The following is an 18,835-nucleotide window of genomic DNA, read 5'->3' as shown; positions in this document are numbered from 1 at the left end:
TACACAGCCAATAGTCTCTGGCCAGGGACATCAAGACCACCTTATCTGACACTTGCAAAAAATCTCCAGGAATCAGAATGTGAACACCTGTATTTCAGTGTTCCCACAGAAAAATTGCAAAAGAGAATGCATACCCCTCAGTGCACACTGACTCTCACACAGTGATTTCAAAGAAGTCAGATTTTTGTCTAATATGGCCTCTAGCTCCACTGTAGCAGTTGAAAACAGTTCCCTGTCCACACTCAGTCTCATCTCTTACTATCCTAGTCCAGCTACAGATAAAGCACACTCAGCTCAGCCCAGCTCTCACAATAACATTCCAGGTTAACTGCAGTGTGTGTACCAAACAATGTGAATCCCCACCCCTGCCCCAGTGTGCCTCTGCCTATTGCTGCACAAGGTGGACCTCTTCTGGTGAAGGGCTTGTGCTCCAAAACACCTGGTTCCACTAGCCTGGGCTGAGCAGAAGCCTACAGCATTACCCAGCTTCTTCTAAAAGTAACTAAAGCCTGAGGCAGGGTTAAGGGGAGCACAAACCAGAGAGAATCAGAGCCCATGTGTGAGTCCTTACCTCAAACAGCGTCAGACTTTCATTGTTCAAGATGATTCTGGGAGGTGCAACAACTGAAGTTAAAAAACAAATTATAAAACAGAACCACCTAGCAACAGAAGATCAAACACAGGTATGGGAGGCATCCCTGCTCTCTGAAGGGGGGACACATTCATATGCCCACAGAGACTGCTTCTTAGAAGCATAACATGGCTAAGGGAGCAGGTTACACCTTCTTTGCACTGTGAAGCTGTGTTTTAGGGAAGGCATTCCCTTCCAGGTCATCTCTCAGGCATCAACATCCCACAGCTAGAAACAGGCTTTATAAAGTAAGGCCAAATATAACCAACAGCACTCACACAAGTAAAATGGCAACTCTGCATCGGCAAGGTGGCTTCTTACAAAGTCTCTCAAAATGCCAACTGTGGAAAAAGGAGAGAAAGGTTTGCTAAATTACATTTGGTTCTTCAAATGTTGGGCAAGAAGATTGACTTGTAACAGCAGAAATGCCCTCTAGAAGGTATGGAGATTGCCTTTTACTCCAAAGTACACAGTTCCTCTCATAAATTTCTTGTAGAAAAAAAACAAACAAAACAAGTCACTTTGATGTGCTGGTCCTTTGGGAAAATCTAAGGATGCCTACAAATTTATCAAAAAATTTTGTGCAGGTAACCATGGCTGACAGCTGAGAATAAGAGGATCTCCAGTAATAACAGTAAGAGCTACTTGATGCATGGTCTGATTGCCTTTTGTGAACTGACAGAACCATAAAGGTACATCCTCTCTTAGTAGAGTTGCTGAAGTTGGTTTTTTTTTCCTCCTTCCTGCTTTTTGGAGTAGGTTTTGGATTGGGGAAGGGGGTGAAAAACGTTTTACACACCAACTCAGAGGAAGTCTCCAAATGCATCCCAGTAACACATCATTTAGATACAAACAAGAGGATAGCAAGTGGGACAGCTTCCTGTCCACATAAGGACAAGTATTTTGCCATCTCCACTAAGTAGCCCTTAGCTAACTGAACTAGTCCAAAGTCCATTCAGGGACTAAGTCCCTACAATGACAGCGTAACTACCTTCTGCTGCTTCTTCAGAGCAGCTTTACTTTGCCAGGCAACAGTGTGACCTGTTCAGACACACTCCCACTGTGTGATTGATTGGTCTTACCAGTCTCAGTGGGATGGAAGCAGCCCTGCAGAACGTGGCGGTCTGGAAAATGAACTCTCACCACCACCTGAAGCAGAGACAATGCCCATCAGGACAGTGGTTCATCACTGCTCTGTAACACCTGTCCTTGGCTTAGAACCTGCAAGTTGTTTATTTGTTGTTTTTTTCCAATGGGGAGATCTGAGGTATTTACAGGGACAGAAGAGCAAGCTGGCTAACAGTGCTGTGCAGCTCCTCAGGGAACAAGGGCTGTCTGGCCTTCAGAGGGGGCACAGGAGCTCATCCGTCAAAGCACTGTGATGGAAAATGCAGCAGCACTTGATCAGAGAGTAGGAGCTCCCTGTGCTAAATGATGCACCACCACCAAAGACAGACCCTCATGGACAGGTGCAGACAGTTTACTGGTATCCTAATGTGTCCACAGCAGTAGGAATCCTCCTGACATATCTCTGACCTTTGTACCTCCAGCTTGGTCAGAAAGCACCTCACTTGGAAACTGCACAAAGATCAGAGTTACAGAGTAAAAAAAACCAAATTGTAAAACTGACTCATTTAACTTTCAGTGAGTTTCTAACAAAATGTCTACAGAGAGCAGGCAGGAAGGCTCAGTCATGCAGACTGATGTGTGCACAACAGAAAGATTTTGAGACATCTGGAACAGAACAGAAGCAACTCCACTGCCTGTCACTCAACCAGTGACATATTACCATATTACAGTACAGCTGTTTTCACATGGCACAACTGTTATGCAAGTCCCAGAAACAATTAATAGGGATGGGAATTTGAAAAATCTCCCTCTAAGTAGCTTAAGGGCCTGTTGATCACAACTGAATCCCAAGGTACTCAATCCCCAAGTCTGGACTAGCCAGAGGGACTGGAAAATGAACAACTACCTTGGGGTAACGCTCCAACTTCTCCTTCAGCTGGGACTCCTTCAAGGACTTTGTCATCAGTGGAGCTTCTTCCAGGCGTTTCCTACAGACATGGGAAGAAGGCAAGTTGCCTGTAATGTTACGATGTATTTTTACTTTATTAAGCTAGCAGAAGACCCAAGCAGGGCTGATGAGAACTGCTCAACTGTTTGATGCATCTCTCCCAGCATTTTCCCTACCTCCTGAAACTACTGAGTTTCAGCAACTATGCTATGTAAAATTACTTTTGTTGTACAAGTTCATGAGAACAGATGCACTAAAAGATCCTAAGAGGACAGGAAAGTCTGCTTAGACTACTCAAGAAGAGGTGGACTTATTAACCCAATAAACCAGAGACTAGGGTTGGACATGATTACTCCACAGGGGCAGAAGAGCTACTGAACTTGAAAAACAATGCCAGCACAAAAAATTAATAAGTATTAATTAGCAACAGGGAAAGAAATTAAAAGTTTCAGATCATTCAAGAACTGGCATTGTAGATGGCTATTAAAATAAATAGTGGGTACAAAATAAAAATCTACTTGCATTAAAGAGTAAACAATAAATATAAGAAAATAATTACATATTTTCCCATAAGCAAAGAAACGAGCTTAGACCCAACAAATCCCATGCTCAGCTTTAGTACATTTCCTTTGTCTCCAAGTAACTGATGTGTAACTTGCCTTTATTTTTATCCCTGGCTGTAAGGGGAAAACATCAGCAAATTTGGAAATTGGGTCTTTTCAGGGGGCCTGTATTCCAGTAATCCCCAACCAAATGAATCTGCATTTGTACCACTAAATACTCCAGACCCACAAACAGCAGAGCAATTTTCAGGCCATATTCTGTGTACTCAGTGGCCTGTGGGAAAAAAATCAACTCTAAGTAAAAAGTTCAACTTGGACTTGGCTATAGCATAAAAGAGACTGTTTCACAGTCCTGGAGAGTTATTGCAATGTTTAAAGGAATGCTTTGACCCACTTGAAACTAAATACATTCATGAAATTAATTTCTTCAAGGAACACACAGACAGCAAAATGGTGCTGTGACAGGAAAGGCAGTTTATCTTCATCTGAGTTTTTACTGAAGTCTGATGAAGTAAAATCATGAATATTTGAAAGGAAGCTACCTGAACAGTGCAATACATTGTTCGTCAGCTTCCTATAATTTCCATATGTGTGTGAGTGTGTGCATGTGTGTGTGTGTATGCCTCCTCCAAACATTCTCAGGTCTGGACTTGTGGCTGACTTGGTCTTTCTGATGCAGTCTAATAAAAGGTTAATTCTGTTACTTAGAAGATAAGGTGTTTCTTACCGGCCAAAAATAAAACAAGCTCTGTTGATCACTGTCACTCTGCCCAACAACAGACACAGCAAATCTCACCCACAGCAGAAAGGGAACTTGCCTCTCATTCTGCAGCTGTGCCAAACGTTTCCGTACATCATCCACTGTGACTTCAAAAAATTCATCAGGAAGCTCTTCTGGGCCATTAGAAAGTTGTTCCAGTAGGTCCAGGTGACATATAAGTGGCTCACGTTCTACAAGCTACAGAAAAAAAGTGAGCTCTAATTAGTTTTAAATGCATTGCTCTGCTTATCTTATAAGGTTCCTGAAAAAGAGTAAAAGGAGAGTATTTACAAACTGCCTTTTGACCTGTTCAGCTCTCTGAACTAAACCACTGCAGGATTTCATTGCACACCTTTCAAAATTTTACTCTGGCTTCTTGTGGGCAGAAAGATCCCTTAAATAGTGAAACTCTTTTGTTTTGCACTTACAAAGTGAGAGATCAGCCTTTGCTGCAACCAGAGCACACAGACGCAGGAGAGCAGTTCTCTCTAGGTATCAGCTGCAACAAAGGTAATTAAAACATTTACTGGCCACCTTTCCTACACAGCAGAGCTGAGAGCAGGCACACCAAGCTGCACACAGACACCTTCTCACCTGCCCAGCAGGGCACAGAGAGCCTGGCTGCCTGCTCCCCCAGCCTCCAGAGCCCAGAACTGGGTGTCATGATGACACCCAGTGCAACTGGGCCTAGCCTACAGCTGTGGTTGCAGTTATGAAAAAAACAAAACAAAACAAGCCAATAACCCACAATCCCCTAAAAAACCCAGACCGGAGCCCCAACCACTGAGATCAAGAGCATTTGCCATCTCTGCAGGCAGCAGGACTTTAATGGATCCCTCCCCAGGAAAGGTTATGTGCTGGCTACTCTCTCTCTTTTGCCCAAAGCAGCAGCTGTGCCTGTGTGAATACAAACCACGACCAGAGTCAAGCAATGGAGAGGCAGTTACACCTCCTGGATCTCAAACATGTCAAACTTTTTACATTCCAAAACTGTTTAAAGGAACAAAGCTTGCAAACAGAGAACAGCATACTGAAGACTCCAGGAGATGCAGGGAAGACACAGCTCGTGGCTGAAGAGGCTCACAGGAACAAAACTTTCGGTAGTTAATCCAGCATTTCTTCCTAGTCAGCTGCCAGCTTAACAATGCCACAGGCTCTGTCAATGAACTCGCTGCCCATTTCTTATCCCCTCATTCTCTCATACACTCTTTGCAATCCTAATTAACACCCAGATGTCCTCCCTCCATCCACTCACCCCTCCCCCAGGCACTGGCCACTTGGGAAGAGGAGTCTTCTCAATTGTCTAAAGCACAACACAAATTACAAGGCAATGTTCACTCTACTTGTGGGCACTAAAGGGTAATTTGAAAAATTAAAAGATCGAGGTTGTGTGGGTGGGACCTTTGGCTACTTTTAGAAAGTTGAGCAGGGTCAGACCTAACGAGCGGGTACAGGAGCCTGGCTGCAGCTTTCTCCAGGCCAGGGGTGGGGTGGGGGTGCCAGTGCTGCAGGAAGGACCCCAAGTGCCCAGGACCATCTGCTGGGAAGCAGGTTGCACCATGATACAACCACTGCCCACTGATGCTCCAGTGAGGGCACATCTATGTCAGAGGCCAAAGGAGAATTAATCAGGCCTCCCCAAGAACTCAGTGTACTTTAATCTCCTCAAACAGGCTTGAGTTTCATTTCATTCTAAACATGTAGTGAAAACAGATGTCTTCTGAAAAAACCCAAACCCAGAAGACTGAGGAGGCATATCCTGTGGCATGTTGTGAAGGGTGCTAGGATACAAAGAAGAGAACTCCAAAGTATCCAAACTCTGCATTAGCAAATCCTAAAGTTACCATTTAGTATTGGCTCCAACAAGGCCTTTAGTTAATCCCAACAGCAGTGGGATTCCACAGGGAAAGGGCCAGCCCCTACCCAAATTATGGTGACAGTTAATGGCATCTGCCAAGGCATTCGGAATCCCAAGATGGCATAAGGCAGACATATATTCCAGTCCTAAGTGTTCCCTCCTCTTCCTTGCTGTGGGTTCCAACAATCCTAAAGCGTGGACAGAATCCAAAAATTAACTTCCCACAATGATTACGAAAGAGACTCCAGGAATACTAACCCACTTCCCAGCCCACTGCACACACAGTGTTTTCTGCAACTGTGATAAAAGATAACCATCTCCTGTAACAATAAATGGCCACCACACGGATGTTCTACTTTCCATTATGTAAACTGGAGGAAAGCAAGCTGAGCATTTTGCTGTCCTACTTCTCCCAGGAGCCAAAGCTGCTGTGCTAAGGTTTGGTATCTTCCTTCTTCAAAGTCTATTCTTCCACCAAAGCTGAAATATCAGGCACTTTCCACCATGAGGCTGAAGCCGTATGTTCACAGCAGCATCTATGTAAGTGCAGCCTATGTGACAAAGCCAGGTGTCAGGAGGAATGCAGCTCACTCTGCAGTCACCATCCTGCTCCCAGGGAAGCAGGTAAGCTGAAAAAAACTCTTTTGATTTAAGTGAAATAGGGGTCATTGTGCTTTCCATAGCAGCAAGCTCTCCCCAGAGACCCACTTCCTCCCCACCACCTCTGGGAGCTCTAATCTCATGCTGAATCTGGTCTAAAGTTACCTTCTAATAATTAACATTCTGACATCAAAGTCAGCTTGCAGCTGTCTGTAAACCATCTTTAGCCCAAGAAACGAAGGGATGCCGGCACAGATTTTATCCAGCTTCTCTTCAGCTTCAAAAACCACACACAGGCAAAGCATTAATGGGAAGATTCTTTTACAAAAATGGACCTTTGATGTTTAAAAATAATTTGTTTTGTTTTGGGTTTTTTTCCTCAGGACTGAAAAAGGACAAAAAGCAGATGCCATGTGGCTAGCCCTACTTGGCTGCTGCCGCTGAGAGGAGAGTGGAAGATGGCAGGAGTGGAGGAGGGAACAAAATGTAATCAATCAGCAGCAAAAGTACCAGAGATCAAAGGGCTTGAAAGCAGCCGTCAAAATCACATGCTGTTTAACACAAGGACACAACTCCCCCAACAGAATCTGCAGCTGCTTCCAAAGCTGCTCTCAGAGTGGAAGGGTGGCTGGCTCCAGAAGTGGTTTGAACTGGACTGCGACTCTGAGAAAGACATTGCTTCATGTGAGTCCTTCAGTCACCAGCACTCAGCCATGCCCAAAAGCACAGCTACACATCAGACTGCGGAGTCAGTGAAATTATGGAGTTCTGCCTCTCCCATCAATGCACAGAGTAGTGTGGGCAACAAGACTGGTGAAGGATACCACCACAAACCCCGGCACTTCTTCTCCCTTCCCAGACACAGCAGAAACTCCTCCTTTCCAAACCCCTCATACACAAGAGTGCAACTGCAGCAAGCAACACATGAGACTGGACAAATCACCCAGCCTACTGTTTAATTCTCCATGTTAAGGGTCTGCTCCAAAGGGTTAAATAACAGATTAGACAGACCCAAACATGTTTCTAATACACTCGAATATTCACCACTGCAGGTTGGCATGCCCTCTTTCTGCTAACTTTTGCAGTCCATAACTGCTCCAGATTCCTTCCAGGGTTTGGCTTCTGTTCCTCAACAATTCAGAACTCATCAAAAATAGGCTGCAACCACAAAGAAGTCAACTAAGGTAGAGTCTCTACATCAACGTGAAAGCATCCACAGTCTTGCTAAATTCCTCCTGGACTAAGCCCCCTTTGAAGCTCCCCAGGCTTCCTTTCTTTCTACTTATAGATTTCTATTGTTCAGTCCTGGCTCGATCAGACCAGAGGAGATTCAAACCTCCAACTCTAGGAGGTACCAAAGAGTCGGAAACAACAAAGGGGATCTCTGAAGATGAAAGGCAGCCCCAGTGATGAGCCAAAGGAGCAAGAAAAGAGCTGCTCACTGAGAATCCAGAATGGGAAACTCTCAGTGCATAACAACAAGGAGTAAATTATTAATTAAATGGCTCCTGTACTTCATGCTTCGCTACTTGCCAGACATACTCAGCCTTCCTGAAGGCATTCAATTCCATACAGCTGCCCTACAGAAAACACAGTTCAATACCATTCCCAGGCGACTCTGGGATGGCATGACAGCACTTTTCAGCCATCAGTTCTGGTACCTCAACATGGCTCAAGCACTTTTAGTTTTAACAAACACAGTTTGATTTCAGAGACACCAGCAATGGTGAGATGCGCAATCTGTCTTTCTGGGAGATAGTTAGAGACAGGTAGACTACTTCAGAGGAAAGATATTTTACATTAAGACAAAAACCACTTCTATAAGCAAGCAGAAGTACAAAAGGACAAGGATGGAAGGTTTCTGCTTCATCTGCAGTACTAAGAAAATTAAGTCACAGGGTCAGGTAACAAAGTGGCCATTTGTTCATGAAATCTGTGGCACTGAGGTGTAGGACCTTCTGGACTGTGATTTAATGCAGCTGTGTTGTCTCTATTGCCTAACTCTGGACAGCAAATTCTTAAACTCAAATCCTTCCTACTTCCTTTCTGAACTCAGGCAGAACTGTGTGTCATTAAGGCACCAAATCCTGTGATGCAGGGAAAAAGTCCTAAATCTGGAAACATCTTTTTTCTCATGGGAGCTCAGCCTCAGGCAAGGCAGGATAAGAAAAAAGTCCTTGTTGCCCAATCTGCAAATACATTTTCCCTTACCTGGTCTTGCTCCTTTTGCACTTCTTGGCTGTTCTTAGACTTCTTTGGCTTAGAAGGACCTCCAGGGCTTGAAAAAGTTGTTGGCAGCTTTGAAGATAGTGCAGCTACAGGAGAGTCCCCCAGATGTTCTCCATCTCCAAAAAAATGGACAAATGGGGTAGGCTCAGGCTCTGGGGAATGCCACAGCTCCTCCAAGCTAGCATGAGAATCTTTAGTCGAGTCTTGCTTGTGTGTGCAGCTGTTTAAAGATACAGCCACATTCCTGTGCTCCAAGTCCTTCGGAAATGTGTTTGCTTGAGGTAGAGGCACATCCACTGCTTCTTCCATAGAGCCTTTCCTCACTGTTGGCTCATTACAAGGCACCGTGGCTCCCACAACTTCCTCCCCACCAGATGAACTGCATTTCTTCATGACAACTCTTGAAGAAGACACCAAAAGGAATAAAAATAAAACCATAATCCTAGGAATACTGCCCTCCCTATTCTCAACACGTCCATGACACAAAGACAGCAGCTGACTCAAATACACCCTGATTTAACAACTTTCTTCTTCCAGATGCTTACAGAGAACAAGCTCCAATTGCTATGAAGTGTGGGGTAGAGGGTCAGGGGGTTGTGCAGAACAACAGAACAGGGACCCACTCCTCTGGAACAAAACTGCCTTCTAGAGAAAACCTGCAGTCAGTTGTAAAGCCTAGCTTCTAATCACTCCTGCCTTCTGTATATACCACAAAAAGCTGGTCAGGAGATCACAGAAAGGTTGCCTCTGTCCCAAACTCACCCCCCAACAGCCACCAGGGCCTGCAGCAGCTGGGAGTTAAGTGCCTGAGATCCAGAGCAGGGAAGAATGAAGTGGTAGCTGATTACCCTCTCTGAGAGACTTTTAACTTTGAATTGTCTGTTCCACTCAAAGGAGGAAGAAAAAAAAGAAAAATTAAAAAAAAAAAGAAACAAACAAGCTCTTTTAATCTGCACTTGACTGGTCAGTGCCAAAGCACATCTGGGCAGCAGTTTGAGATAAACAGGCAAATGCAATAATTTCTGAATGCCGCAATGTTTTAATTTGGCGTCTTTTCTTGAGACTTCTTTCTTTTTTTTTTTTTTTTGTCTTTCTTTTGGTACTTGAAACAAAATAAATTCACCATCAGAGTGGAAACAGAAAATAAAGAAGCCAAACTTTGCTTCTCCCAACCTGATAATGGCACTGCCTCCAATCAGGCCAAGTGATTTCAGTGTTATCTTCTCCAGGGCATCTTTTCCTGATATCTAAAACAAAACCAGAGTAGTTATGGCCTCCGATTCCCCAGGAAGCATGTAAAGGTCTTTATGGAAAGAAACCTGTATCCAAAGAAACACCACACAACACAAGAAACAGGTGAAAACACACTCCTGCAGTAGAAAATCACACCTGAATCCATCTCTATCAACTTGTACTGTTTCACCAAATTCACAGCTTATTAAATCATCTCAATGGAAGGTGACCTACATATATTTTCATCCCATACACACATCCAAATGGGATCCAACTACAGCAAAGCTACTTTTATGTCAGGAGTTAAACGACAGGCAACATCTGAGAGCTGCAAGACAGATGATTTCCTTACATACACCTCCTATCTGTCTGTAATGACGTATTCCAGAATAAAGACAATCTGTCCACAGAGGTCAGTGGGAAGTAAAGGGGACAGCTAGGGAGAGCGAATTCCATAATACCCACATACAAAACATTAATAGAAAAAGATCAAAACAGAGAAAAGCAAATATTTATTAAAATGAAAACACTGTTTTGACTCAAGCTTTAAAAGAAGCTGGAAAGAAAAACACAAATAGGTCATTGAGCTCATTTTATGGGCTCAGAGGTCTCAACAGCACAAGGTTATGTTCCAAGAGAGCTCTTTTCCATACAGACACGTCATGCATTGAAAAGACCAACATTTTTCTACTTCCCCTCTCAAGAAAGTTCAAAAGAAACACTTTCCAGGTTGAAAAGCAGAACTAAGTTTTCTTATGTTTTAGGGACATGAGACAGTTGAGAGGCCTTTGCTGCCTTACCTCATCCCGCATGTAAATACAGACTGGAGACAATTCACCATCCTGTTCCATCAACTCCCTGCAAGAAAAAGCAAAACACTGCAGCATCTGCAGAACAGCCTACCCCCTCCAAAACCAGCGCAGAGTTACAGTACAAAGTGAAATCAGCAGGAAACACTGTCCTCCGTTTTGCTCCAGCAATAACCACCACGCAGTTCACAGGATCACTATTAGACATTGAGTAAACACTTTGCTTCAATGCATTCACTTTTCCTTAAACACAGCCTAAAAGTTTCAAAACAAAGAAATAATTAAAGTGAATTCTGAAATTGGCTGATCATACTAGATAAATTTAAACTCATCACTGTTCGTGTGCCTCAGTACCCAATCTGAAACATTATTTAGTTATATTTGCTCTTTTTAATCCAAATTAAAAACTTCGCTATGGCTTAGACTGAACTCTCTGGGGAGAGGTCCATTTCTTTTCACATATGCACAGCAACAAACAAAATTAAATACCACTCTAAAGCAGATCAACTAAGGACAAGAAACTTGCCTTAGTATCATTTTCAAAAAAGAAAAGAGAAAGTAAACAAACAAAAACAAGGAGCATAAACTTTCAGATTCTGGAGACCATGAAACAAGTAAAGTCAAATGAAAGGCTGCCACTGTAGACAAAGAGAAAATCAAGCCCTATTTAAGCATTTCAGTGATGTAGGACACATATGAGCAATGATGTGAACTCCCAACACACACCTCCAAAGGAAGACAGAAGCAAAGGGCCCTTAGCATCGAGATGGGGAAATACCAGTAAGATGCTACTCTTTCCATCTCCCTCTAAATGACCAATACTGAGGCATTCCAGTAAAAGAGAAGCTTTATTATATGTTCATTTGATCAAATACAAAAGACAGACAGGTAAAGGACAATCACAGCCTACCACAGCAATTCCCAGTTCTCATCCACCCAAGATGATGTGATTTCAAAAGGGGGAAAAAAAGGATTGACACTTTCACCAAGAAAACCTCAGATCCCTACAGAAAAGTAAAAAGCCTTACAGAATTAACCAGTACATTATGCTGAAGCACTGGAGTCAGTGAGAGCATTAGATTCAACATCAGAGGAAGCTCTGTCACGTTGGTTTCCACCTTCAGGAAAGTGCAACTCAAACTAAAATCAGATGAGAATGTGGTAAAACGTGAGACTGAGGAGAATACTCTGCTTCTCATCCCAAGCATGCCAATCTAAGAGGTGACCAGAAAAACACTGTCCACTCTAAGACAGTGCTGGTTTGGAAAGATATACCTGTCTGAATTCTCAAAAGCATTTTTTCAGAAGTTTCAGATTCAGACATTTCAGCCTAACTCAGCCTGGGAAACTACAAGAGGTAAGAACATTGCCCACAGTATTCCCCATCTATACAATGAGAACTGACAAGATTTATACTTCTCCAAAGACCTCAGCAGCTCTTCTGAGCACATTCTGTCTCAAACTCCCTGTGCCTGCAGTTGCACCAGGATATCCCATGGTAAAGAGCTGTATATCCCATCTGCACTGCAACAGATGGTTTATCACGAAACACAGAACAGCTGTAGCTCCTCCTCATGGTAAACTCCCTTGATCTTACTGCTCTCTACAGTCCAGTCTGGGGGGTAGGTGGAGGGAATGGCTTTCCACTCACCCCACCAGGAAATCACCACCCATCACCTGTGACTTGAAGAGAAACCACCTCTCTGCAAAGCAGATAAGGAAATCCACCTGGCAGCCCAGGAACATGACACATCCTTGCTCACCTCCTGAGACCTCTGGAGGCAATTCCCAAGGTCAGCCTGCCATTTTATGCCTGAAAAAAATTCCAGTAGTTTTCAGTGAAAAGTAGAAGTTTTGGAAAGATATTTCTATTTCACATTAGCCTGCATTGTTTGTAATTCCCCAGTAGCAGTAATAACTGCACTTTCTCCTAAATACAGCTGCAAAACATTGATCAACTTAGCATTCAAGTGTCCCCAAATTTAAGCAGAAACTCAGACTGCTTCTATCTAGTACATCACTTATACCTACACTAGTACATTCAGGGTACATTCCCTATCTTGTGCCTAAATTTGTGAGCATCTTAACGGGGGCATGGAACAGTGTTAACTCTAAGAACATGATGTCAGTGATCAATGCTTGCTGCATTATGACTTTTCCTGGAAAGGAGTTTAATGAACAGAGTCCCATCACTTAAAACACTGTGCATTCAGCATCACATAATTTAAACACTTATATTTTGAGATGTAATATTACCAGAAACAAAGTTATGTCGAGGAGTTATGTAGGAAAAGGATCCCTTAAGTAACAGACAAAATGCACTCAGCCAATGAAGTGTGTGGTTCTGAAGTGACTGTACATTACATGGTCTGTCTGCTGCTCTTAGAAAAGCTCGGAACTCCACAAACAGACATGCAATATACCCAGCCAGCAGGGAAAGACCACCTTAGGACACAGGAAGCATTTTCTGTTACGGTAACAGGGAAATCACCTTTTTCACTTTAACAACCTTTCTTGCGCAGCAGAAGACTGGAGTCTGCATAACCAAACTTAGCCCAGCATGAAGTGACAAAAGAAACTGAACTGAGAGGGAGTCAACCAGCCTATGAAATGGAAAATTAAGGGAAATAGCCATTAAATTCCATGAAATTTCATCAAGGACATTTAAACTGAGAATCAAAACTCAGCTACATTGACATATAAGTGAAACCAGAAGCCACTCAGGATCGAGAGTGCCATTGGAAAATTATGATACTCAATCTTTGAGTAATTCTCAAGAGCCAGAGAACATCAATGGTTTCCAGTTGAAGGATTTGAGGGACTAAATCTGTTAAGCACAAACCACAACTGAGATGTCTGGTTTAATTGTAGCAGTCCATATGCCATCTTGATCAAATGGTTAAAAGCTTGCAACAGCACAGTGGTATGGGACAAGGCACGTCACAATGAAACCCAGAGGTAGAGCAAATCCAAATAGAGCAAACTATAAAACCAGTCCTGAGGGTCAGGTCTATTTTAGGAAAGTCAGCAGCTGAGAACTGCTTCCAGACCAGTTGCAAAATATTCCAGGGAATGATAATACCAAGACTGTAAGACCACTATTCAGAACATTTCCCAGCCAGCACAACAAATCCCATTGTGCAGAAAGCAACAGACACACCAGAGCATCCAAAATATGATATACAAGTTTCAGATTATGAAACACAGTTAACTTCAAGGTGAACAACCAAACCAACACTACAATAGGTTTGCCTCCATTTGTGATTCTGCAATTAATTATTCTCTTTCAGGAATAAAACACACTATACAATGCTCTGCAGGAATCAAGAGACTATGCTGCTCATACAAAAGAACACTGTCTTGTGATATAAGACCCAGGCTCCAACCTCCCTCACTCCTCTGGCAGCAGTACCTGAGGAAATTCCCAAAGCCAATGCCTGATGATGAAAGGCACGGAAAAAAAAATCTTGTCTCAATTGGAGAATTGGAACAGAAGATCACCAGAGAGTGCCTTCAGCACACCATAGCAGGATACTGCACTCAGACTTCTCCAGACAATCCAGAAAAGATACTCATCCCCACCCTATTTTCAATAGGTTTTGCTTCCAATTAAGATTACCTGTATCCCTTGACAAATCCTCAATAACAGTGCACAAAAGATAAAGGACTGATGAGACACAGAGAAACAGTGCAGAAGCACAGAAAAGGCAGACAGAACAGGCCACAGAATACAAGCTTGAACCTCAAGCTGCTGTCTGTCAGAAAAGGTGGATGACAACCATTTAAGAGAAAAAAGTCTTAGGTAGAGTGGAACATGTCCTCACCAAAGACCAGTAGAGAGGAAGCCAGTTTGACTTAGAGAACCTAGTTTCATTCACTTTTCCAAAAACTGCTTTCCACTTCAATCCAAGCAACTCTCTGAAGAGTCTTCTAAAAATGTGTGGAAAATATGTGAACCAAATGAATGACCAATATAGAAGAAGCAGCAGTGAAGCAGTGAAGTGAAGAAGCAGTGAGGAATCATAATGACCATCAAAGATGTCTCTGAGTCTCTGAATTGCAACTGCTCTATGGAGAACAGCCCATAAAGCTGCTGAAGCTGCAAGCAGGCAAGAGTGGGAGATAGAAACACAGGCTTCTTGCTCATAGGGCAGACAACACTGTGCCCTCAACCAGCCTCTGCAGCACAGACTCCACACAAAGATCCCCAGAGACTTATTTTTGTCTAACTCTTGGAAGCAGCAGGCTCCTCCTCCAGCTGCTGCTAATCCATTACATGCACCCACCGAGGCAAGCACACACATCAAACATACTGTCCTCTCTTTGATGTGCTGCTCTTCAGAAGGGGAACGGCAAGCAGATTAGATTCCTTCATGTAGTGATCTGACAGGGCCTGTAAACATCTTGTGCAAGGACTGCCGCACGCTGAGAGGAGGAGCAGCCCTACAATAGCTTCCAGACCTTCTTCAGACCCAATTAGCCAAGATGGATGCTGGAAACCCAGGGGAAATTCCAGTGGATTTAGAATACTTCCCCTCACGCACTTAGAGCAGACGAGCATTCCAGGAAAACGTCTCCACTTGGAAAGTCCAAGGAAGGATTCAGCAAACATCAACAACTAGCTGACTAGTTAGTCAACTGAATCAAAACACACTGAACAGCAACTCAGCCCATTAAATCCATACAGATGCCTGTAGATTCAGCTTGTTCTGTGACTAAACCACACACAGCACCTTTGCTGCTTGTTGAACTTAATCAAGATTGTAAAGTCCATCCAAACATCTGAAGTCAGCTTCCAGAGGCCAGAAAAGAGCAGCTGTGTTCTGAAGTTATGAATGCTTAGCACACTGCAGCAGTTGGAAGCTTAAGAAGAGCAACATGTATATGAACTAGTCGTATTACAATGACTTGTAACCAATAAAACCACTTCAAAAGAGCAAAATTACATGAAAAGCTCAAAATTTAAACCAAAGAAACAATCAACTAATATGTGAGAAAGCCACACAAAGGTTATTTGTCATTGTCAGTAATTACCACCTTCCACCAGTCTAGCAGTCCCCAAACTGCAGCAAGCACTCCTCTCCTCACGGATGATGTAGTAAGGGACAAGAGGGGACTTAGAACACTCAGGAAAATTATACCTGTGATTTTTGTCCTACCTCTTTCCTCAATTAAAAGAAAAATAATTCTTTATCTCTAGCATTTACATGAATACTGTTCCTTTACTTATGAATAAATGTCACATTGTAGACATGGTCCATGATTAAAAACAGACCGGCTGCCACAGTTTCAAGGCTTCCTCTTCCAAACCATGAAAAACAGAAAAGAAGTGCCTCTCTCTGAGAAGAGTTTATTAGCTTGACATTTCAAAACAACACAGCCTTCTAAAATCAAAACTAAAGACAAGAGGTAGCACTCAATGTAGACTGGACTAAAATAATAAGATTTCTAACCCATGCACATGTTCAATAAATACAGAACCAGAAATTCTTTCATTTAAACAAGATCTAATAAGTCTTTTGAAGATTCCACATTAACTGCTGAGACTTCCAGATTTCCTTGAAGAACTTGCACAACAGCAAGCCTCAAAAGCAACAGCAACCCATAAAAAAGAACCCCCTGCACTACAGGGAACTGCAGCACAGAAATACTGGGGATCGAGATCATCCAGGCTTGACACACACATCTCTAGCAGTAACCTGACTTCAAGCAGATTTGTGTAAAAGGAAGGTGGTGCAATGTATCCCAGCATCTCCACAGCTTTAGCAGTTTGTTACCAGTTTATGCCCTGAAACAGGAGCGGTACTCCTGGAATAAAAAACAATAATAAAACTATGGATTGTCAAATCTGAAAGAGCAAGGAAAATGCAAACATCACTGTTATAAAGGAGAAATCACAATCAAATAAATGCAAATTCTACAAATTTGAAGGATTTAGCTGGGTCACCATAACAAGTAATTAGTGGCATGCAGAGATCCATCCAAACAAGTATTTTCTCACTGCATTGCTCACCTGATCTTCGCAAAATGGTTGAGAAGTTCCCACAAGGTCTGCTGACAGAGAAAGGTGTCCTGCAAACGGGAGCCATCGTCTAGTTGTAATGCTATCCGAACCTACAAGAACACCACAATTCATTCATCTGAAAATTGAATGAAAACTTATTTTTCTTCACAACTTTTTAAAATATTTTGGAGCTTCTTGTTCATCAGTATGGGCATTCTGGCCTGAATTCCTGTTTGTTGGGATGAATGGCTCGTGAGGATGGGGGAGGCCAACCTGGAATACTAACCAGCTTTCATGGGCCCCTCTCCCCTGCAGTATCTTGAACTGGAACATACTCAGACAAAAGCCAAAGCAAACATCCCTAATAATGTGCCATCATTAGCAACAGAGGTGTTCTATTTCATACCAGGTGAAACTTTACAGTAAGGGTCTTCACAGCTACATAAAACAAATTCCAATAACCCAGCCATGACTGATGCAGCTGCACCATCTAAAACACCAACACAGAGCTCTGTCTACTTCAGCATCATTTTGAAGAACAACTTTCCTGGGACAAAACAGTTCACTTGCATAACCACACACAGAAACAATGAACACATTCCCATCCATCCCTGCTTTACTGAGGACCTAAACAACTGTTATCAGTCCGAAGGACTTTTGTAACTTGAAACTCACTAATGCTTCCTAACCACCACATTCTGACATACAATTTAAGGGTAAACTAACAAAAAATCTCAGCAATAATTCTGGTCATTAAATTATCGAGTTCTTGAACACCTGCAGAAAAAGGCAAGAGCTAGCTAGCTGCCAATTTTAACAGGTCTTTTCCAACCTGGAATGCAAACATCCACTTACATTATAAGGCACCACACAGTCCTTAGAGAATTGCTTCCCTACCTCCCCCTCACAAAAAAAGAAAAAACAAAAACAAAAAAAAAAAAAAAAAAAAAAAAAAAAAAAAAAAAAAAAAAAAAAAAAAACCCACCAAGACATTTCTAAAGTGAACACATGCTGGGGTCAGCCCTGAAGAACTTGAAACTCCTGACTGTCCCAGGGGAAAAGTCTAGCAGCTAACCAAGAGATAGAGAATTATCTATTCTCTAGATAATATTCTACAGAGCACTTTAGGTGCTATCTTAACCTTTTAGAAAATATTCAGCCTTTTCCAGAATGTCTAACTCTTAAGTTTTCCCAATTAGCTCACCTGTCTAAAGAAAAATCACAGAGTCCTGTAGCCACTAGATACCTTGTTTCTCCAGTCAGCTTTAGTTTTCAGAAGTCCACAAAAACTGGCCTTATTCCAAAGCCTGAGAAGGACATTAGCCCAAGACAGCCAAAGCCACTTTCTTTCATTCTGTGTTTTCGCGTGTCCCTACTAATACTCTCAGTGCAGCCTCTCACCGAGTGCAAGGTGTGTGTGCAAGCATGAGGGCAGGAGCTACAGAGAGGCGGGAAAGAGACATCAAACATTCCAGCAATTCACTATGATTTCCATGGAGGAATATATTTGTCATCTGCCTTGGCTCCCACCAGTCCTCACAGGACTGCAAATGCTGATCTGCTGGAGACAGGAATTTTTCTACATAAAGGAAACAGTGGCATCATCAATAATGAGCCGACAGTACAATGTCATTTTGTCCCACCACGAACACAATCTCCTGGTTTCTCCTACACGGGAGACAAGCTTTAGATTATTCTCAGCTACACCAGAGTGATGACAGCTGACATCACCATTCTGTAAGAATCCAGGCCAGAAATTCAGACTACCAGTTGCATCAGTTTTTGGGCAACAGCTCAAAGCTAAACATGTCATGAAAGTCCTGTTCACTCCATTAAAAAAGTCTCTTCGAAAACCCCAGGTGCTACTTAGTATTCCAACAACCAGTGCCAGTTATCATCTAAGTTTACAAACATTTAAACAGGAGGCTGACAGCTTTAACACCAGAGCTGTACTGATGGTGCTCCTGTGTCACCTGCCATCACAAAGGGAATTTGTTCCATTTTTCACTAAAGAACTGTCTTACAGGAAACAATGCTTTCCATAAGCAAAGGCAAATCCAAAAGCTTTCTATTTTTAAAACATCAGCTTTGCTGAACAAACTCATGATTTATCAAAACCTGTATTCTGTCT

The 18,835-nt window shown here is 42.7% G+C and overlaps 1 protein-coding gene and 1 long non-coding RNA gene across 3 annotated transcripts in view; both read right to left on the bottom strand.

Annotated features, from left to right (window-relative positions):
* The window catches only part of ASPSCR1 (ASPSCR1 tether for SLC2A4, UBX domain containing), a 33,012-nt gene that overhangs the window by 11,461 nt on the left and 2,716 nt on the right, over window positions 1-18,835 (bottom strand). For both annotated transcript variants that reach the window (XR_009488888.1, XM_059864157.1), the window contains exons 4-12: window positions 16,714-16,814; window positions 10,692-10,749; window positions 9,832-9,905; window positions 8,641-9,058; window positions 4,030-4,169; window positions 2,607-2,688; window positions 1,714-1,780; window positions 910-972; window positions 572-624 (exon numbers count right to left, since the gene is read on the bottom strand). Coding sequence is in view for 1 of the 2 variants with exons in the window: in XM_059864157.1 (XP_059720140.1) it covers window positions 572-624; window positions 910-972; window positions 1,714-1,780; window positions 2,607-2,688; window positions 4,030-4,169; window positions 8,641-9,058; window positions 9,832-9,905; window positions 10,692-10,749; window positions 16,714-16,814 (1,056 nt within the window). In the remaining variant the exon portion in view is untranslated. The remainder of the gene's footprint in view (window positions 1-571; window positions 625-909; window positions 973-1,713; window positions 1,781-2,606; window positions 2,689-4,029; window positions 4,170-8,640; window positions 9,059-9,831; window positions 9,906-10,691; window positions 10,750-16,713; window positions 16,815-18,835) is intronic.
* Window positions 11,530-16,466, bottom strand: LOC132336552 (uncharacterized). The gene is made up of 2 exons (XR_009488889.1): window positions 13,192-16,466; window positions 11,530-12,513 (listed from the first exon to the last, which is right to left on the bottom strand). It is a non-coding gene; the product is annotated as an uncharacterized LOC132336552 (long non-coding RNA).

This window comes from Haemorhous mexicanus, chromosome 20, assembly GCF_027477595.1.
Source record: "Haemorhous mexicanus isolate bHaeMex1 chromosome 20, bHaeMex1.pri, whole genome shotgun sequence".
NCBI lineage: Eukaryota > Metazoa > Chordata > Aves > Passeriformes > Fringillidae > Haemorhous > Haemorhous mexicanus.
The sequence above is the reverse complement of the archived record's forward strand: the minus strand, read 5'-3'. Positions and strand labels throughout refer to the sequence as shown.